This window comes from Calypte anna, chromosome 2 (genome assembly GCF_003957555.1).
Source record: "Calypte anna isolate BGI_N300 chromosome 2, bCalAnn1_v1.p, whole genome shotgun sequence".
NCBI lineage: Eukaryota > Metazoa > Chordata > Aves > Apodiformes > Trochilidae > Calypte > Calypte anna.
In genome coordinates this window covers 70,055,149-70,077,809 of record NC_044245.1, presented here as the reverse complement: position 1 = coordinate 70,077,809, position 22,661 = coordinate 70,055,149, and the positions used below count along the sequence as shown (strand labels likewise).

Below are 22,661 nucleotides of genomic sequence, written 5' to 3'. Positions count from 1 at the left end.
TATTTTTTTAATAGCATATCTGCTAAGGTCTGACATTTAAGTAGAAATAGTCATATAGAAAGCTGAACTAATGCAGTTTTTTGGATCTTAGTTTTAAATTTTACATTTGTTGACATTTAGACAGAATGAATACGTATAGGTATCACACAGATACTATATAATTTATCATTGAATGAGTATTCACATACAATCATCATTTTATCCCATATAGTGACATAAATATTATAGATTCCAATATAGTCATTCATGCATTGAAAACAGAAACCTGATTTGTATTTTCTGTGTATGTTAAAAATAGATTCAATATTAGGCTTTTTACTAAGTGAAACAACATACTATGAAGTTCTTTCAAATACAGCATAAGAAGCCAAAACCTTAAGAAGATACACACAGAATAGGCCGTTTCATTATTCAGAGGCTGCTTTCACATTTTTAATGGCTGTGCTCTGCAGAAGACTGTCAATGGTAGATTAGTTTCTCAGCAAAATTCTTTAAGTAACTCCAATATTAGCTATAAACCTAATTATTTCCATATATCAAGAATTATCCTCACACTGTGATTTCATAAGTATTTAGAAATATTACAAAAGTCTTCTACAGAAAAAGGTCTCTTGCTAAAACTGAATTAAAACTGTACCTGTGGACAAAGAACTATAAAGCCTAGTTTTGCTCTACCAGTGTCACTCGCATACAATTTGTCTTCAACAAGTAAAATCAATATAGCAAATCAAAATGTGATGTCAACTAAAAACATTTTTATAAATAAAATTATTTATTCATAAAGTTTTTGCTTAATGTAGTTATTAATGTGCCCGATACTCAGTTTATTTATTGTAATTATGTTGTTTATATCTAACATAACATGCACCTTGGATTATTTCCTCTCAGTAATTTGAGGAAAGAAAACCTAAATCACGCAGTACAGCATTTATGAGTATTTCCCATTTGAATTTTGTTTGATCATTTCCATTAAAGGCCAAGGCTATCTCATTTCAGACAGTAGTAAAAACTTCACGATAGCATGATAGTAATTCTCTTAGAGTAAAATATTGAAGGCAGTAAAGATGATGAGCACTCATTCTCATCTACATTACCAAGTGAAACAATTCCATTTATTCTGAGGCAAATTCCTGACGTTTCCCTCTCCCCTGCACCCAGGGTTTAATCCTTCTCTAGTGAAATGCTAACCTTTTGCCAGTTCACTTTTCCTGATGAATGACTGAAAGTACATTAATTTCCTAGGATTTTGTACTTTGTGAAAAATCAAAATGTAATAATCTTTTCAAATAGAGCTTCCTTCATCTTTGATGTCTTCTGCTCCACCCTTGCAAATCACAAAGAGCAAGCAAGCAAGCCAATCTGTGAAACCACGGACCACCTTACTATTAAAACAGGTTATACATTTTAAAAACCCATGACTGGACTGTGCAGCTTCTGAAAATTAATTTCACATTGCCAAAGAGGACAGGAATAAAATAATTTACATGCTAATTTTTTTTTTTTTGCCTTACAGTAAAGAAGAAAAATCAAAATGGAAGCCTGAATTCTGTATTATTTCAGACAAGTATTATTACAACAGAGTGCTTACTTCACTACCATTAAGGCTGAAAACTGATTTCTAGTTAAAGACAGACCATTTAGTAGTTTTATATCACTCTGTTTGTTTACACTTGCATTGGCATCTAGTAAAATGCACAGCTGTAGGAAGGAAGAAACTGAGAATGCACAGTATTGCATACTCAGACTTACATGGTTTAGGAATCCTGATCCTAATAAATGGACAAAGTGGTAACACAATGCAAGATTACAGAAGCTAGAAAACTCCACAGCATTCCGGTTTCCAGATGTAGTAAAAAAAAAAATGGAAGGCGTACAGTCTCATCTCCCACATAGGGAGATGGAGCATACATATAATGATGACAACTGATAGAAAAAAAATCATTGCATGTTTCTGACCTACCTTATTTTCAGTCTGGACAGCCTTGGTCAAGCTGGTATGGGTCTTGATAATCACCAAAATTACGTAAGTTGTCCATCCCACAAAACCCATTGCAATACTCAGACCCAGGAATAACCTGTCATAAGTATGGTAATAAGACAAGCCTTCCAAAGCAAGGTTAATCAGGCTTTTGCACAGAGATACCTAGAGGCAGACAACAGATACAAACAACAGTTTAGAATGGTGAAAGCTCCATTTCACAAAATGACCTAACTGAAAGCAACTGGAGCTCAAGCAGGCTCCAGCGCTCTTGGCATGTGTCCTCTCTGCACTCAGGTATAGTGTTTTGGCAGAACCAATTGCTGGAGTACACGCTGCTGGATATAAAGTCATCATTTGGCTCCTTTGCTATTCCCCCTAGCCATGACAGTGGTCAGATGGTGAAAGCTATACAGATAATACACCTTGAACACCACCTACTACCAAACATACCATTTGTTTTCCCATGAGCATTTGACCACACATATATTCCTGTAAAAGTGACCTCCCTAAAAAAAAGTCATGTGCTTCTGAAGGCACAGCATTTACATACGAAGAGGATTATGGATGCAGCTGAAATGTGGTCACTATCAACAGTTTGAAATACCCCCCTTCCTGGGGTTTGATGTTCTCCCTTCAGTAGTACCTGACACTCAAAGTACTTTGTCTAGGCAGCAGTGGTGAATTCAAAGACTGAACTGGAGCCCCAATTTCATTCACAAAGAAGCTTCTTGGAGCTCTTAGGATGCAAATAATTTGGACACAAGAAGGGTTGTACCCAATTCAATCACAGGTCCCCTTATTCAGTACCTCCACTGGAGAGACACCAGGACAGAGACAGTGTTTTTTTCCCCACTGTGAATGTCATTCCTTACATGAAGATGTGCTGAACCCTGTGATTTACCCAAGATGGGAAGCTCAGCTGTGTCATTTGTAGTTACAGAGAATTCTCTGGTGATTAAAAGATCTGTAAGGAAGAGATGTTGAGCATACTTTATGATGTTTCTTTTTATGTCCAGTTATCCAGTTGGGACTTAACAGCAACAATCCACAGAAAAAGGTATGTCAGCTACTGAAGAGACCACAAGTCTGCCGGTGGGCAAACTCACCCAAAACCTTGTAATTCCTGAGGATATGATTATGAACACAGATTTGCAATGCACAGTGCTGTGGAGTTAAGGAGGCAAAGAATCATCTATACTCCACCAGCTGGTAATGCACTGATCTTTCTGCATTGCAATGAAGGAAGCTCAGGATTACCAGGGCATAAACACAAGCCCTGATGTGTTAGTGATCAAGAACAAACTTGAACACATGGGGTACTTAAGTGAACAAGGGGTAAAATTTATGTATCATGAACAATAAAAACTCACAGGTTTTACTGCTGAAATGTAGAAAATGTCTCCTGTAAGTATGTGATAGCCAAGTAGTAGTACTGGGAAACCAGAAAGAAGACCTTTACCCACAGCAAAACAGATTCATTGATTTACACCAAGCTATTTCCAGTTTTCAATGAGGTTAATAAAAAGGAACAAGGTATAAAATAGATTTAGCTGTCTTATGCATAAAATAGTAATTAATTACCCTTCGAATCATACTAGGGAAAAAGAGTAGCTGAACCCTAACATATAATAGAATTATTCTTTCCTGCATGAGTCAAGCTAAATGTAACCTTACATATTCAACTTTTTCATGTTCTTTTTAACACAAAGGTCAGTGACCAAACTAAACCTGTTAAAATGAAAGACTTCTTTGTATCACTTAGCTCTGTCAATTATTTCTGTGATTATCAGAACACAAGCACTGGTGAACTGCATCCATATAGTGCCCTGTTGCACAGTGAGGGGTAGCAAATGTTTTGGAAAGTAATATTGGAACTGGGAAGCACAGAATGATTCCATATGTGGCTCTCAGTCTCTGACAAATTGGTTCAAATGAAAGAATAACACTAGGCAGGATCCATCAACAAGACATCATACTTTTTTCATGCCACTAGCAGCCTAGGAAGCATGAACATGAACTACACTTCTCAGTTTCTCGCTCAATTTACCCCCTGTAGAAACAGTGCACACTAGAAGCATACACTGTGTGTTAGTGTACTAGGGAATGGTAACAAACAGTTTAAGAAGTATGAGTAAAAATATATCCAGTTAGGATTCTAATATGAAAGGTCTTCCTGAGTAGTGGTAGATTCCCCCACTTTGGACAGTTTTAAGTCTCATCTCAACAGGATGCTGAGGTATCTCATAGAAACAGTAGTATTACCTGGAAGTATTGGACCAGATGATCATTGAGGTCCCTTCCCACCTAACATTCTATGATTCTACGATTATTCATCAGAACTGATGTCAAAATGGGAAATTTAGGGGACTTACAGTGGGATTTTATTTGTGTAAATATGTAAGATGTGCATCATAAGGAGGAAAGAATTTTAATTTTCCAGTTTCATTTGAAGTAAACAAAACTAAATATTTACATATTACAGAAGTTCTTCTAAAAAGTTTCTACAAATTGTATAGCAATACGAGACTTACCGCTTCATCGTACTTCTGCTGCTGAATATACAGTCTTGCTTTCTTTAAAAAGTGGATTTGTTCAGAATCAGAAAGTGGTCTGCACAACAGCATAAAGAGATATTAACATTCCAGCTTTTCACAAGAAGAGGAAGAGGCAGAAAAGATTAATTTTGTTATAAAAAAAATTCTCTGGAAAGAAATACATAAAATATTCTGAAGTCCATTAGGGGTAATTAAGTAACTGGGAACTAATCCATTCCTCTACATTCATCTTCACACTTGTGTCAACACTGCTGCTGCCCAACTTATCCCAAGATGTTTGCATTAAGAGAAATTTCCTTTATGTAGGTCCTTCCCTCTAATACTGCTGAAAATTATCTCCCTTGTGCATTATTACTGACAAAAGCTCTGGAAAAGAAGCACTACACATACAAGAATAAAGCCATTTAATTGATTTGATAGACAGCTGCAAGCTGTTTGTAAGCCTGTCAGCACAGGACAAATTGTTCAGTTTCCACACTAACAGTAGCTGATGCCTAACAATCTTCTCTCTGAAAAATAAGAGCTTACACAGGGAGCTCTTAGCAGAGTCCCCAGAGCAGGGGATAGCAAAGGTACACTGAAATCAGGGACAAAAATCTATTTGATTTTAATGAATTTGATTGTCAACTTAAATAACTACTATGGTTCTTCCCTTAAATAAAGTAGCAAGATGGAGAAACAAGCCAGTCAAGGAATTTCCAGAAAAAAAGAGGGAAGGAGCCACTTCTGTTTTGCTGGGTTTTTTCCAAGTTAAGGACAGTGGCAGGCCAGGGGATCCCAGGTTTACCTTGGGCAAGTTAAAACACAGACTCTTGGCACCACAGGGAAACTTATCATGAGTCAATCACAACTTTCTGACAGCTGATGGACGCATAATAGCATTTTTCCTTCACACCTTCCACAACACTGCTGTGGCACAGCATCACCTCCTCCGCATCCTCAGCACATGATGGTAATGGCCCAGTTCCATGCCTCCCTCCCTCACACATGCTCCTTCACATGTCTCACACACAGCCACCAGCTGCATGTTTCAGGCTCTACCAAATCAGGACTGGCCCTGGGGTCTCACTCCTACTAATTAAACCAGCAGCAATCACCTCTGTGGTCACTCAGATGAGCCAGAGGGGCAAGTCATGACCTTATGCAAATACTGCATGGAACTGCTCCTTCCTGCAGCTCCCAAACACTTGGGAACCACTTCTGCCTACAGCCTAGAAGCATTTGATACATCATCAATATATATGTATCATTTTTCAAGCCCTAGAATATATTAAAGGCTTCTGTGCCTGAATTTTTACTACTAACAAAATGCTGGTGTATTGTGACACTGTTTCCATGTGCTCAGGGGACAGCAGTATTGTGCAGGAGTCTTCCCAAACATTGGATAACAACAGTAGCAATGTATCTTACTTTTGAGAAGAGCAAATGAAATAACTGTATTAAAATACTTGACTCTCTTCATTCTAGAAAAAAAATCAAAGGATGGTATCTATAAAAAAGTAAGGAGAGACGGGCTGCATGGGAAAAAAAAGGAAGAGAGGAAAAGATGATGACAAGGTGACGTTAAGTGTTTGATCCCTGTAACTTTGGGGGGAAAAAAGATAATGTTAGGAAACAGAGTGGAAAAACAGCAGAGTGAATGTTGGTTATTCCTGCACCTTTCATGACAGGTCCCTCTGAAAGCCAACCTGACAGCTCCACAAGCCGAGGGCTACCAGCATGCAGCCACTGAGCACGCACCAAGGATGATGATGACTCAAGTTAGAATCAATTCTTCAAGCAGGCAAACCAGACCTAAGTACTGCCCCAAGGAAACCTGAAACCCTCAGGTTTTGTTAGGATTTTTGGCAGGGGAAAAGGAGCAAAACACCAGAATGGGAGTTTTCACCATGTACAGAGAAAAAAAGAAAGTATAAAACCCCCATATCTTAGCTTTTAGGTAAGGATTTTAAAAATCTGGAATAAATATTAAGCAGCTTTATTTAGAACTTAAATACATCCAAAATGTTCCTGTGTTCATTGTCTCATTTTTATTTTTTTATACATACTATTTTTCTGTGGATTTAATCCTTATTAAAAATGCATTGAATATGACAAGTTAAAATTATCTTTCATTTATATCTTTAGTCATTTAACTGTAAACCTCTTCATTATCTTTTTGCTCTCAATGAATAGTTTATTATTAATGAACAATAGTCTTTATCTATTCCTCTAAAGATAACAGCACCTGGGATCACTGGACATGGATAGTGCAACAGAATAAATGGGTTTTTTAAACAGCAAAGCTTCAGTAAGTCAAATGCAGAAGGCAATTATTTTGTCAAATAGGGTTACCATTAACAAGTGCACTGTTAATTTTCAGTAGCTAACATCACACCACATATTTTACCTTGCTTGCATATGCTTGCTTTTCAAGACATTTAATTTAGAATTGTCTATAGATTGTTTTTGTAAAAATTATTAATTTCACCAGAAACTAAGGACTATAAGTGTATCAAAATGCAAGTTTTATCCTGAATGCAAGGGTTGATAAGACAATGTAGTGTAGGGAGGCAACCAGGTGCCACTAATTGCCAGGGAGTGAGCATGAGCTTGTGTCAAGCCCACCTGTGCCTAATTAGGCTGGGCCCCCACTGCATGAGCAGGACCAGGGGGCCCACCCTAATTGGCACAGGTGGGCTTGACACAAGCTCATGCTCACTCCCTGGCAATTAGTGGTACCTGGTTGCCTCGTTACACTACAAGACATCATCTTAAAGTATTTTTTGCTTCTTTGTTAAGAAAAATCTGAAAGAAGTGATTGAGAATTTCTGCATCTGACATCAGACTAGAAAGAAAAGTCACCAAATATCCTGATTATCTCTCAGTTAAGGAATGTTCAGCATACACAGTTTACCACCCACTGAGGACCCCAGATCACTTCCTAAAGCTGACAAAATAGATGACATATTTAAAAGGTTCCCTTGGCAGATGCAGTAGAAAGCATAAAAAAGACAAAGCTGAGCCATAACCAGAAGGGGCAAGTTGCCTCTAGAAAGAAAGCCAGGAACTTCAGAAACAGTTCTATAAAACCTACAAGACTCACAGAGATAAATAAAACCACAAGGAAAATCTAAATACGAGAAGTTAAAGCTTGAACTATTCTTAGCACCACCCAATTTTAACTTAATCTATTTAAAAGACATGTGAGACATACTGTCAGAAAAGAATAAAGAAAAGAATAAACTGATCAGAGCATTTCCCTGTGTTTTAGTATACATTGTGGCAGAGGCACTACTAGTATGTCACTATATTCTCAAGGTCACTTAATGTGTACACGCAACTAATATTAATAGTAGTGAAGTGAATTTACTGATCATTATTAGAAAGATACTGGAACTCTATCAAAAAAATTAAGATATGTGTGTAGATGCACTTACCAGCTACTCAATGCCAAAATCCAATTCTACCAAATTCAAGATTAATAATCTTGACTAGTAAAATCAAAAGTCTTTATCCATAACACAAAAATCTCTCTCCTATTAATTAGCAAACACACAAAAAGAAAATGCTGTCAGGGGACTCAACTCTGACCTCTCAGTCTTTTCTTGAAGGCACTGCAACTGTAAAGCGTAGTACTCTGAGGTTTAACTTAAATACTGGGAGCTCTACGGTCACCTATACTATAAACACACGTGCACTCACAATATCATCAGGATTCTAAAAATTCAAGATTACATTCTTCACAGAAAGTGATGGTGCTTCTGGAAGAGCAATTTAGCTTTCCACAATGGCTATCAGAAATTAACTTCCTAGTTCCTGACAGAAACAACAGCTTCATCCATGAATAAACCTAATTAATTATGAAACAAAACAATCAGGCTAATCATGCAAGTGCTTGTAAACTATCCCTTCAGAGATGTTAGCTATCCTTGTCATAAGAATATTTGACAAAATTAATCTTCCCAACTTATCATTCATGCTTCATATAAGCTAAGCTATCTGACAGCACTAACAAGAAGAATGTGATGAAGTATGTTCACCATAGCAATGTCAAGGGGACCCTTGTTTGGTCAATGAGTCTTGTTTACCATCACATGACAAAAACTACCATCCCCAACAACATAAGTAGAGTGCTGCAGTCACACCATGACATAAAAGCCTGGGAGTAGAAGGAGATGCAAATAAACCTGAACCCACCACTGCCTGATTTTTAATTTTATTATTTCCATGATTCACAGCCATATTGTAAACTAAATTTTCCAGAATTCTACTATAATGTAACCCCTTAGGATCTGTAGTAGTTTAACACTTAAAATGCTCAAGATTTACTAATGAAAGTGAAAAGAAAGGATCGCAGACCTGCAGGTGCAGCATTCAAAGAGAAGGGCTGAGATCTTGGCCCAGCTCACTGTAAGATGACAAAAAATTTACTTCAGCTGCTTCACTATACACACACAAATGCCATATACCTATTGTCAGCTCATGCACATCTACACCCTTCTACCACTGACTCCTCACCCTCCCCATCAGAAAAAAAAAATGCTGTGCCTCCTACAATATTTTGAGAGATTAGATTTGCAGAAGACACAGCTGTAAGAGAAGCAGCTGAGCATGTCCAACTCTGCCACCCATCCCTCTGTGAAAAGGCCAGATTAAGTAAAGACAGCTTTCAGTCCAGCAATTCTGCTATCAGCTGAAATAGTACTTACAGGACCTACTATTGCTGTTTTGATCCACATCGCTGCTGCTGGCAAAATGAAACTTCAGATACAAGACTGGTCTGATGTTTTTACAGAACTGCTATTCAAAAGTAATACAAGTAATTGAACAACACTTTTTCAAAGCAGCAAGAGGGTTCACAAAGTCAGTCTTTCATGAGGGCTGCCTTCAAACATCCTCACTGTACAACAGAGATGGCACCTCAGAAAGCATCAGGTGAGCAAGGGGAGAGACAGAACTCTTGCACTGAACACCATTAATTTAGCAGAAGCTGGACTGCATGCCTGTGCCTGCTTCATTCCTGTTAGCAACTCATGAGTGCAGAGGCTTTATATTAACAATAGTGGAATCACAAATTAGCCTAACTTTATAATTCTACCATTTCTTTTGAAGGTACGCTGCATAACCTTGTAGGAGAAGAATGAGAGGTACAGTATAAAATGTTCCCATTTCTCCACCAGCAGCAGAGAATTTTCAGAAATATAGTGAATGGCAAGTGATGCAGTCTTGAGTTCATTCAGCAAAACATGTAAAATCGACCAAATAGGTATTTTAAAAATCAGTCTAGAACCATGACGTTTACTTTTTGTTGAACCTGCTGTGCAGTACAGAGTACATTATGTTCAAAATGTGTTCAATTTCAGTTCTTCAGATGTGCCTACTCAATAGAAAAAATTGTTTTACTGTATCTGCCAAAGAGAGACTCAAAGCACATACTATATGAGATACAGAGACAGCCCTTCATATATCTTTAGACTTTAACCAAAGAATGAAGAGTCAAAGATTAAACAATTTGGTGGGTAACAGTGATCCTTAACCTGTTTACATAGTCTGAATGTTAACTGTTTACTAAAATATATTCAGGTAAGCAACTAAAGCAGGCAACTCCTAAACTTAGTTTGCATTCAGAAAGTATTCAGAAGCAAGATGCATAGTTTTACAGATTAAAAAATTACAGTGATGTTACAGTGTGCTAAAACTGTCCATTTTATAGGAAAAGATACTCCACATAAGCCTACACTAAGGGGTTTATCACAGCTTCTTAAAGCCTAGGGCCCTAGAATTCCCCCTCCCAACTTGATGTACTCCCTTTTCTCTTGCTGTTCCACTGCCAGGAATTTCAGTCTTGGGAGTGTCTAAATTTCAAGTAGGTTTTTGTGATTTCTGGATTTTCTGACTACTGCATTAGACTGCAAATCAGTCAGCCAAAGCTGTAGGATTGTACTGAGTTCTCTTTGAAACCTTTTTTCTTTTATCAGCATTAGCAAGCACTGCTCAATACATCAGGCGCTCCAAGCAGAATCAAAACCAAACAAAACAACAGAGTAAGAAAGTCAGTAAGAGGCTCCTGGTTTAAGTTCTGAGGTTTTAGTTCTTTAAAGCAAATGAAAGGAAGGAAAGGGACACACAGTTCTGCAGACCAAAGACAGTAAAAAGCATCTTTACTGACACATTGCAAAAACCAGTACAGGTATGCTTTTGTATTCAGGAAGAAACAGCAGGGCAGCAGTGAAGCCCCTGGAAGTGGTCTGACTACAAATGGTCTGGGGACTGTCAAATCTTAGGAATTAAAATACTTTTCTAATTTCCACAAACCAGTGGTCCCTGATGCAGCATATTCACATATTCAACAGCAGAGTGCCCGAGGATATTTATGTAAATCCTTTAGATAGCAGAGATGAGAGAAAAAGGAGCTGGGCAAGCTAACTGTCAGCTGCCAATTCACTGAACAGAGAAACAATTAAGATAACTGGGCTGCACAAAGCAAATTTTGCATGCAAACTGCTACAGACAAGCTGTGAACAACCAGGGGCCAGGCAGGAGGAAGCCAGGCTCTGAGGCAGTCCCTCTGGCCTCCTCAAAGCAGAACTGAGATGCTGGGAGCAGGCATGGAACAGGGGCAGGCGTTTTGCCTGAAAAGCCAACTGGACACAATGCCGCAGCCCTGGAAAGGGAAACTGCTTAATAGGGAAGATGGAGATCCTTGAAGGAAAGGAAACGCACCGTTTTTAAAGTCTCCACTTTCCAGAGCAGGGGACAGGTGCTGACCCTAAATAACAGTGCCCTACCTAAGCTGTACCTCAGCCCTTACCTCCACAAAGTGTAGGACAGATTTATGTCATACGTCGAGCTGGACTCAGATCTGCAGCATTGTGGATATGCAGTGGTGTGCCAGAGGTCCTCTTCTGCACTACAACCCTGCATGCCAAACCTAAACCATAGTGACCATTTTCCAGCCATTTGCATCCAGAGCCAGCAGTCTGTGCAGTGCTTGGGCACCTACCAAACAGACGGGGCTCCAAGGCCACCAAAACACGAGCTCCCTGTAGTTATCCTGACCTGGGTCCCTCAAGGAAACCACACAACAGTTAACCTGAACAGGCCCAGCTCTGTGCTGCCTGTCCCATGTGTCTTCAGGCTGTGCTGCACAAATACCTTGGCTACAGTACAAACCCAGTGAGTTTGTAGTAACTGAGGACCCTGCAGACAGCTCCCACTCTGCACCAGCAACTACACTGCCTTCCTGTTCTTATCTTTTTCTGGAAGTGCAGCAAGAAGTTCTCATCTGAACCATTTGATGTTAAAAATGATTATGAGAGTTGATTTCTTGAAAAAATATCGTAATGAGAGCTCAATATCATAATAATGACTCAAAAGAAGGAGCCTCTTCACAGACAGGATCCGTGTAGCACCATGCGGAAATCCATCTGCACTGCACCTGTGCTGTCCAAACACTAGGTACCCAGCATCTGACTTACTTGCCATCTATGTTCTTCTATATTCTTCCATCTATATTAATCTATATTCTTACACTGGAACAGGCTGTTCAGAGAGGCTGTGGAGGTCCCTGGAAGTGGTCAAGGCCAGGATGGGCTTTGAGCAACCTGGTCTAGTGGGAGGGATTCCTGCCCATGCAGGGGGTTTGAAACTAGGTGATCTTTAAGGTCTAACCCTAACCATTCTATGATTCTCTTTGTTTTATCTTATCACACCCACTATTTCATTAACTGTTATCAAGCCTTTCTTACTGAGATCCAGAAAGACCCCTACATTGTCTCTTACCTCATGCCCCAGTGCAGAACATTCTCCGCCCATCCCACCTCACCACCTGCCTGTACTCTCTTCCTTCTCCCTCATTGCACGAAGCCCCTCAAGTTTCAAGAAAAGGCTGAAGGGATTTATACAAGGAAATAGAGAAACACACAAATCTGGTGATATTTCATCTTACGCATTAGCCTCTTAGCTCCTTCTAAAGACCTTACCTACTTCCTACTTGATAGTAAATCCAATTAAGCCTGGTCTTCCTGCACAAAAGCCGCTGCCTGCAAGCTTTTCACACACAAACTAAAAGCTCCTGAGCATGCTTCTGAAAGTTGAGACCAGCAGGATGCCTGCTTTCTAAGAGGATTGCATCCTCCCTGAGTAGCATTTAACAGAGTGTTTCAGAGAGAGCCCATTCAGTGAAAGAGAAGCTGACATTCTTGCTAAAGAACATGGGTTTTATAGCACAGGCATTGATTTCTCCCTAAAGAGATCATACGCCTACTATTCAATCAGGTTTATTCTCTTTTTCTAAACAGTAACAAAGCTATTGTTTCCATTTGAGCACTTTTGTCTCTATAGCGCTACATTTCTGATTTTTTTTCCACATGCATATACACACAAGTTCTTAAAGCCAAGGGAGGAGGCTGAGGAGAGAGGGCTGCCAGTCTACATCCCTGACATGAACAGGCTAAATGTGTCCATACTGCCCTGCTTGTACCAGCTGCCCCAGGAGGAGGCTGATGCCTAGATTCCCACCTGAAAACAAAGTGGGGACAAAGCAGAGAGAAAAAAGCTGTCTGCCTTTTCAGGCTCCACTAGAAGTTGACAGAAGCTCCTGTCCCTCATTTGTGACCAGAAGATAAGAGGATAAAGGGGCTGAAATGTCTTCCCAGAAAAATCAGTGTTCCTGCTAAATCAAGTTTCCTCTAGAGACAAAGTATCCAGACAAACCAACAGAGAAAGTGATCACTGTTAGAAATATCCTTCCTTATCACAATAGCTTTACCCTTTCCCCCTGATATTCAATACTTACATTTGCTCTTGCAATGCATTATCATATGTATCACAAATATCTCAGACACCAGCATTTTTTTCAACAAAGCACAAATACGATGCTTCAAAGGATGTACTGTTCACTGTCATCTTAAGAAACCCTGACCCATTCAATGTCAGAGGAGAAATCACTTATTTCACTGGGCTCCAAATGTCAATTTTGCAGAAATATCTGGTGTTTTAAATTTTGAAAGGCCTTCAGAGGGAATAATGCAGAGCTGTATCCCTAGTCTTCAGAGAAAGGGGGAAAAAAGAAAGGCATTTGTATATGTGGCATTTCTTTGAAGTTGCTGTACATCTTCAAACACACTCTACATTACCAAAAAAGTTATTTTATTTTCTATCACCATGACAAATACAAAGCCTCAGTCTACATGATTGATACATCCTTGCATCAAATTTGTACAAATGTTTAAGGGAGTTACATTTCAGTTCATATGGAAGGTAGAGGAAAGGGAAAGAGTTACATTTTCATAGAGTGAGGCAGAGGTGCATTTTTGTTTGCACATTAAAAATGCAGTGACTTTTTATATAACTATGCAAATTATAACTTCATTATGCACATAAAAATAAGAATTTGGGATTATTAAAATGTAGTATTCGAGTGATTAAGTTGCTTCAAAAACACAGCATCAAGATGGTATGAGATTTTTCATATATGAGAAGATACAAACTTGACTTTAAATAAGATATTTAAGTTGTTTCCTCCTAAGAGAAGCCAAATCTTTATTGATATTAACTTCAAGATATTCAATGAAAAAGCACAGCTAGTGGAAAGCAAGCAGTGATTACAGTTCAGTTGTTCATCTCTTGTGCTTTTTTTATATGGTGGTTCTTAAACTACTGGTTCTGGTGAGGCACCAGAACCTGAACAGCTGGAAGCAGAGTCTTCCCTGAAAGCACTGTATAAACCACACATACACAGACGCCTGTGCTTTTGCTTAATTTAATATCTTAAATCTTTTGTACCTGTTGGGATAATCAAATTGCAGTAATTGGCTAAGAGGATTTTAGTGCAACACTGACGTCCTATCTACTAAGCTCACTACGCTGTCGTCCTGCTACTCCTTGCGGGATTACTTGCACAGCCCAGAGAAGCCAACTTTGGGAATGCTATTGCAACAGGAGCATCTGGCCCCTTGGCACACTCCTCTTTGAACTGAGACAGCTTAGCAGTTGCCTTGAGGTACATCAAATGATCAGAAAGCTAATAAGGTAGCTCACGACCCTGGACATCACTTATCCTCTGTCAGCAATCCTCAGATTTGTTCCCGCTCTTTCTTCAAAGCATCTGGCATCTTGGTACCTTTTAAAATTATACATAATGGTCAAAGCACTGTGCCTATGTCTCAGAATCCTGATAAGAAAAGCTCCTGATTTTGCTAAGCACGTAATTTTTGAAAACACGTATTTCTCATGGGTGGGGAAAAAAATAGGGAGTAGAACAAGGTGGGAAGGAAACTCATTTCAGACAGTAAATCCCTTCAGGTATCCAACATGAACTGCAGATAAAGTTTCTGAGCCAGTGTTCAATATCAGTAAGGCACACTGTTCTGCTCTTCTTACTCATTTCCCTGGAAGCAGACTGTGTACCTTACCTGGCAGAACCAGCTGACACTTACAGCTGGGCTCTTTCTGAAATGCATTCTCAACAGTGTCACAGGTAGCCTTAAGATATGCTTTTACACAGATTTGTTTCTTGATAAGGGCACTTTGAGAAAATGAAAATGGCATTACTGGCAGCCAGACACATCCTTATTATAGATACAGCTATCTGAATTGTAACCTGCCTCAAACCTGGTCAAGTAGACACCATTGAAGTTTCTATCACACAATACAATGATCGGTTCCATCATCTTCATCATTCTACACCTGACAGATTTCAGAGAGACACAATTTAGATGCAAATAAGAAAGGGCACATGCCTAGTGACTTCTTTCATTCCCTGTCCATTGTGCCAACCATGCTTCTACTAGGGACAAGATTCCCTGTGGAAATTAGAAGCCATATATAAATTCAAGACATTTTCTACTTCCAATATTGTGTAAAGAATGAGTAAAGGCTTTCAATATATATATGGATATATGTGTGAATTAGCCTAATGCTTGTGGTGCAATATATTCAACATACAACACAAACACTAGTTTTAAAGTCACTGGATCTGAAGGTCATGAACAGTTTTCTAGTAACTTGGTAATAAAACACTAGAGCACTGTGCCCAGCCCTGTATTCCTCAGCACAAGATGCAGAGTTGTTGGAACAAGTCCAGAGTAGGGCCACAAAAATGAGTAAATGGAGGGAAATACTTCTATTGTTGAGGACAGGCTGAGAGTGTTGGAGTTGCTCAGGCTGGAGAGGAGAAGGCTCCAGGGAGACCTTGTTGTGGCCTTCCAGTACCTGAGGGGGGCTCCTAAGAAAGATGATGATGAACTTTTTAGCAGGGCCTCTCACGATAAAAAAAGGGGCAATGGCTTTAAACAAAAAGAGAGCAATTCAGACTAGATATAAGGAAGAATTTTTTTACAATGAGGATAGCGAAATACTGAAACAGGTTGCTCAGAGAGGTGGCAGAAGCCTGGTGACTGGAAATGTCCCTGCTCACAACAAGGAACTTGGACTAGATAACCTTTGAAGGTCCCTTCCAACCCAAACCATTCTATGATTCTATGAAATTCAAGCTCAGGAATAGGATTTTCCCATGGAACATTAAAAGAATCTGGTTTTCATGCTACTTCCATCTGAAAAATTAACTTGAGGTTTTGTTAAGTTGTAGTTTCTACAGAGCATGTTATCTGGGAACTTACTCTCCCTCCCAGATACATACATCTTCAATAGTAAATAGATCAACGTCTCTGAAACCAGAGCATCTCAATCTGAAATTTTAGGTTCAGATTTCTTCTGGAACTCATATCTATGTTTCTACACAGACTTCATTCAATTCCATAATGTAATTTAAATAATTTAAGAAAGACATTTAAGATATACCTTTGTTCATTTTCAGGTTATCAAAATGCTGAAATCTAGGTAAAATCTCTAATATCCCAAAACAGAATAATTACATTTTTAATTTCCATATAATTTGATAGTCCCAAAGTACTTCAGGCACTAATTACTCTCACTAGCTTTCAACAAACTAGGAAGGAGTAAGGCATTGTGATGGTATATGCAATTTCTGCACTTCAAGTTACAGATTGCAGGCACCAGAAAGAATTAAAAAAGATGAAACCCCTTTGTACAACAACTCAAACAAATGAACACTGGTAGAAGAAGCTATTCCTGTCTCAATGAAAGGACAGTAATGCCTAGCAGAAACACGGCACAGAACTGCACTCAGCTGCTGTAGCAGGCAAGGCCAACCATAGATTAATATATATTTGAGGACAAACCTGCCATTAAATCTGGGCTGACAAGTCTAAATACTGCATATAGTTGTGCAGAAATTCAATTTCCATACCATTACCAATTATTCTGAAACACAGCATAGTATACAGAGACCTTTTGCCCCAGATACAGAACATAGCTATCCCCAATTTGCCTTTTTAACTTCTGAAAAAGGTAAAGCATCTGTTCCCTTCTATACGTCTAAATCTACCACCAAAAAAAGGGTCACAGTGGTTCCCACATGGATGGAATTATTTTGGTCTCACACAAAAACCTTTCGTGGAAGGAGCATTAATAAAAATTCTAACAGAGAAGTTCTAAGAATACCTACAGAAAATAAGATAGATTTATTTTTGCAGTGGACCATGCAAAAGTGGAAATATGTGCATAACAAATTTTACTCATCTTTATAAAGTGATAAATGTATCCAGCATTTCCACATAAACCAGTGCAACATATCATAGAAAGAAAAAGACACTGGTCCATAAGGCAATCAATAACACTAGTTCTTTTTAAGATAAATTCAGCCTTAAGTAAAACACATCCCATTTTACAGAATCAGTCTTATTTCTTGGGGAAAAGTAAAATTTATGCAAGTGTGGTAAAACTAAGTATTCATCCCCCACAGGATGCAAGAAGACTGACTATCCTTTCCATACAGCATTTTTGTTCCATACAGATAAGTAAACACTTTTATAATGCACGTGTCATTCTTAATTGGAATTTGACCTAACCCATTCATTGTCTGTCTAATATTGTCTTGTTTCAGAGACTATCTCAAATCTTTCCCTTTGAAGAAGCTAGTGGTATAAAATAATAGTAAATCTCTGCTCAGAAAGACAGCAACATTGTTTAGCAGTTAAAAGTACTTCACAGGAAGAGATTCAACTACTTCTTACTGTTCCTATGATTTAAAGATCTTAATTATCAACAGTTTTATTTCCCACAGGAAAACAGCTGCTCTCGTGATGTTGACAAAGTGTTTCCAGAGCACTCCAATAACTGGAAGCAGAACTGACCAGGATCATGTGCACCCATGCCAAAACTTTCAAAAACCTTTCAGAGGATAAAGAAAAAGCCACTTTAACTGAGTAAGTCTGAAAGGTGAGCAGGTCAGTAACTGCCCCATACACTGGAACACAAAACTAGGAGATACACACATCATTACAGAGGCTCCATCCCAGCCCTGGAAACTGTAACATTAGGCAGTACAAATTCCTAAGATTTTGAGCTTCTCTTATGGATGTAAGGTATTTTGCCTGTTTGTTTTTCATTACATATCACAGAAGAAAAAATTGTTAAATTTTCATATATAATAAATAAGAACAGATTGTATTTCCTGACGGGATGAGGACTTACACCTCCCAAAGAATGCTAAAAGATGATAAGAAAAAAACAAAAGTCAGTTGAAACTACCATGAAATCTATATATAGCTATATTACCAAAAAATGTTAGGCAAATAACCCTTAATGGAAGACTACATGTAAGGAATGGATTTCTGTTTTTTAAAGTTACTTCTAACCAGAATTTTTCTATAGAAAATAATCACAGAGAGTTCATTCTAATGCAAAGTTTGGTAGTTAGATAAACATTATAATAAAAAAAAAAGACTGATTTATACTGTTGTTGCATCTTCCTGAAGTATCCCATTCATAAGAAAAACAATTGGGTAAAATGTATTTAGTATTTACAGGCACTTACTTGAACGGTGTGAACAAAAATGACAATGTAGTTTTCTTTTTCTGACTCATCTTAACCTGCATTAAAAACATTAAACCATTATATGCAAGTTGCAACAAGACTAAGAATTTTATCAGGAATGAAACTAAAAATAACAGGAGAGTTCTAAGACATGAAATCACACTGTTGGTATATTGTCTGGGAAACGGGGTGTTAAACTCTTGGATGTGTGACTCCTCTGAGTGCTAAACTATCATTTCTAGACATGCTTTAAAGTAAGCAAAATAAATCACTCCCTGCCCAGTGATTTTCACAGAAGGACTTCTAGAGTTCATGCTACCAGACTTCAGTGATAACCTCCCTCTATGAAACTAATATTATGTATGACAGACGGGAAGTTGTACGCTGCAGCAACACTGCTGAAGCAATGTTGTTGGATCTATTAACCTGCATGTGTATAAAAATAAAAGGTTTTGATGCTGTCAGAGCCACTTTGCCAAAGCCCTTCAAAACATCTTTAAGGCCTCCTGCAGCAGCCTGACTCAGGCTGGTGGCATAAAGCACAGACAGGAACTTCCTAACAGCATTGTTCCCATAAACCTGACAGCTTGTAGTAGTAACCTACATGTCTCATCCTATCCATCCAAAGCAACATCCTACTCCCGAGAGTGCAAAGTGTGGTCAGGTAAGTCCATCAGAGGAACAGTAAAAACCCACTTGGTATGTCTAAATCAGAGTGCTGCTTCTGCTTCAGCAGAGAAATGCAAAGGAAATTGATACATGATCCTTCTAAATCAATGCTAGAAAGATGGAAGTCAACAAAAAAGGGGATAATTTAGCACTTTAAAATGACAAAATTAACTTCTTTTTTTTTAAAACTAATATCCAAGACACAAGTTTAACTGAAAAAGACATGAGTCACATCATTAATTCATAAAGTAGAGGTCTTCCAGCTGTGGAGGTTATATCAGCATGCTTCAACATCGTGTCTAGCCCATCAGCCACTGCTGCTACATGACAGCTTTCCACCATAGATTTGGAAGTGACTCTGCTGCTGACACTGTCAGACTGATTTCCACACAAAGTAGATTTGGAAACCTGGCATTCAAGGGACAGAAAGTGCTGATGCTGCTAATCAGGTTCTCATGATAGCTTTCTTGTTCCACCACCCCTCACATGGTTTTCCTGACAGGGCAACAGTTCTTGTGTGGCTCAGCTTCCTGCCTGTGGAGATGACAGCTTTCCTTTAGTCCATCTCTATGTTTGGGCAAAACTGTGATTTTTTGATTTAGGACTGTTTCTTATTCCACTGTCTTTTTGTTTGTTTGTTTGAACAGCATATGTGTTCTTATAATACAATAATATCCCAACATTAGATGAATCAAGCCAGAGATGAACACTGGCAAAGCAAAACAACAGATACAACAGCATTAGCTAAAATTAATTAGGCTTCTAATTTAATTTCTTTAAAGGACAGGTGCCTGTTCCCTTTCTGATTTGGTTATGTACTGATCCTGACTTAGAGCCTTATTTCCCAGTCCCTGTTACAAAGGCAATATTTCCCTATTCAGGTATCAGCACACAGATTCTACCTACATACTGCAAGTAGGTTAATATTAACATCAATAAACATCAGCTTTTATGTTAAGAATAAAGAAAAAAGTTATTTGTTCTTCTTACAATACATTATTTCAAACTCCTTCAGATATGGCTCACAGCTAGTCAATCAGATTCACACAGTATGCACAGTTTTATTCCTTTGAATGAATATGAAATACAGCGCATGTCCTAGTATAATTATTTTACACACATCAACTATTATTCAAATAAATACTTTTTTCACTATATGTTTTGTTACCTTAAATTGCTCAAGAATCTGAACAGCATTGGTAAATATGCTCTCTGCTTTGAAACGAGCACTGTTGTTCAGATACTCAAGAGGTAGAGTTCCCTGAGGAAGAAAAATGTGAAAATACGTTAAAAAAATTAAATGATGAAACAGGAATTTCTCTAACTGAATGGCAGGTGAAATGAACAGTAAGAATACTTCAAGTAACTGCTGAAATAACTATTGTAACTCCTTTAAAAATACTCTTCTCACATACTTTCTCAACATTACACACTGTTCATAATATCCCAGCTCCTACAGAAATGCAAAAAAGGTAAATAGCAGAAGTCATTATTAAAGTATACACTACACAGTAATACAGACTCAACTTTTAATCAGAAACCATTTTTTAAATACCTAATACAAATCCAAAGATGTGACTGGGTCTGACTCTTCCAGTACTCATGATGAGAAAAGGAGCAGCTCCCCTGCTACCCTGTGCCAGGCAGCTTCCCTCACATAAACAGTAAGTGCAGGACAAGGGGACAGGATTTGGGGCAGACTCTCCAGAATAAATATTTCAAATAATGTGCACTAAATAGGTGTTTTAAAGATGTAACAAACAGCATGGAAGCACACACATACAATCCTAATTGTCAATTATATATTTGTGAGACAACCTTTAGGCTATGTAATAATATATAAAGAAATTCGAAGAAAAACTATATTATAATTAGGGCATTCACTGTTCACTAGATGCACAAGATACCTTCTGAAGACATCACTAGTTTAAACAATAAATAATTAAATAGTAAACTGCAGAAAACAGTTTGTTTACCAGCACAGCTTTCATGATCAAAATAAAGTGTTATTCATACCATATTGCATTTTTACCATTCCTAAAAAATGAAGTCACAAAAATTTTTTAGGTAGCTCACAAGTATAAGGTTGCAGATTACAAAGGGATCAGCCACCTTTTCAATTGAAAGAACTACACTATACATAAAAGAGTGAGTTTATGCTCTAAACTGAAGACACACACATAAAGCTAAAACTACAAGCAGTGCCCATATCCTATAGGACTTTTCAAAATTTATAATCTTACCCCTCAAACACCTCGAGTCTTGCCATCAATACATCTTTGCTAGCACATTTCTAGAATATGTAAGAATATTTGTTCTTCTTACCACAGAATTCAGGGGGAAAGGTACACCAATAAGGGAAGCCATCAGTGGTGCTATATCTGCCTGTGCAAACAGAAACATCCTCACATAAATACAACTCCAGCCTCTACAGATAATAAATTCAGTTTAATATATCTGCAATTCCAAAAGTAAATGGTATAATACTGTGAAGCTATGACACACAACTCTAATTTATAATATTTTTTCTAGTTTCCAGTAGTCATCATTACATGATTAGATTAAAAATGTAAGGTTGCACTACTGATAAAGCTTAAAAAATACATGTAGTTAAAAAAACAAATATAAAATCCCCACGGTATTTATTTGCAGGAATTCAGTAGCTCCTTCACTGCACTCAGAGAGGCATATCACTTTTTGAGTATTTATACCGCAGAAAGAACTAATTTCATATTTACAGTTTTAAGCAGTACACTGAATATATTGTTCTTCACAGCTCCTCTTATCCTGTCTCTCCATGGTGCTGAGTACTCATTTCTCCCCTCCAGAGAGGGTTTCTGCACTTTTATTTGTGTCCAGTCAGCCCTGAAGAAGGCCCTTCAATATACACCAAAGCCTCTCATATAGTAAGTTACCATCACCTTCTACTTGTGATACACACTGCCACTCACCAGGTTTATATTTTAATTTAATACAAAACTCTGCACCAAAATTCTTTGTTTCTCCAGCATAAATCTGAAGAAACACTGAAACCACAGGCACTGCTCCAGCCTGAGATCTACTGTGCAGAAGCAGACTCCAATCACTATTTGTATGGGACAATATACGTGTCAGGTAATAGTAATTAGAACTCTAGTTGGTATTTTTGCACATAGTCGCATACGTTCTACAGGACAAAAGCTCTGTCTTTGGGAACTTGGCTACCGAGAACAAACCGACACTCGAGATTATTCTATGGTCTCAAAATAACATTCCTGTAAATCCTGCCAACCTTGAGAGAAAAATTTACCTCTAATGTTGTACCTAGGGTCTACTGAAAGCAGCTGATACAGAACATTCCCAACTTCAGCTTTCGATCACAAGTTTATTTCCCTTGTTTGACCTGGTTAGAAGTCTATTATTCATGTACTGGGGTTTATAGGATGATAGGAAGAAGCAAACAAGCTTCAGCTGAACCCATGATGCAAAAAAAAAAAACTTGAGTGATCGAATATCAAGGGTTAAGTTGTCCACCTTCCACCCTCTTTTTTTTTTTTTTTTTTTTTTTTTTAGTACAAATTGTTTAAACTGATAA

At 38.1% G+C, this 22,661-nt stretch overlaps 1 protein-coding gene across 1 annotated transcript in view; it reads right to left on the bottom strand.

Moving 5' to 3' along the window:
* The window catches only part of PIGN (phosphatidylinositol glycan anchor biosynthesis class N), an 88,513-nt gene that overhangs the window by 35,194 nt on the left and 30,658 nt on the right, over positions 1 to 22,661 (bottom strand). Inside the window, exons 10-14 of the mRNA XM_008492607.2 lie at positions 21,413 to 21,472; positions 20,256 to 20,348; positions 18,419 to 18,474; positions 4,513 to 4,591; positions 1,961 to 2,143 (exon numbers count right to left, since the gene is read on the bottom strand). Of these exons, the coding sequence (XP_008490829.2) occupies positions 1,961 to 2,143; positions 4,513 to 4,591; positions 18,419 to 18,474; positions 20,256 to 20,348; positions 21,413 to 21,472 (471 nt within the window). The remainder of the gene's footprint in view (positions 1 to 1,960; positions 2,144 to 4,512; positions 4,592 to 18,418; positions 18,475 to 20,255; positions 20,349 to 21,412; positions 21,473 to 22,661) is intronic.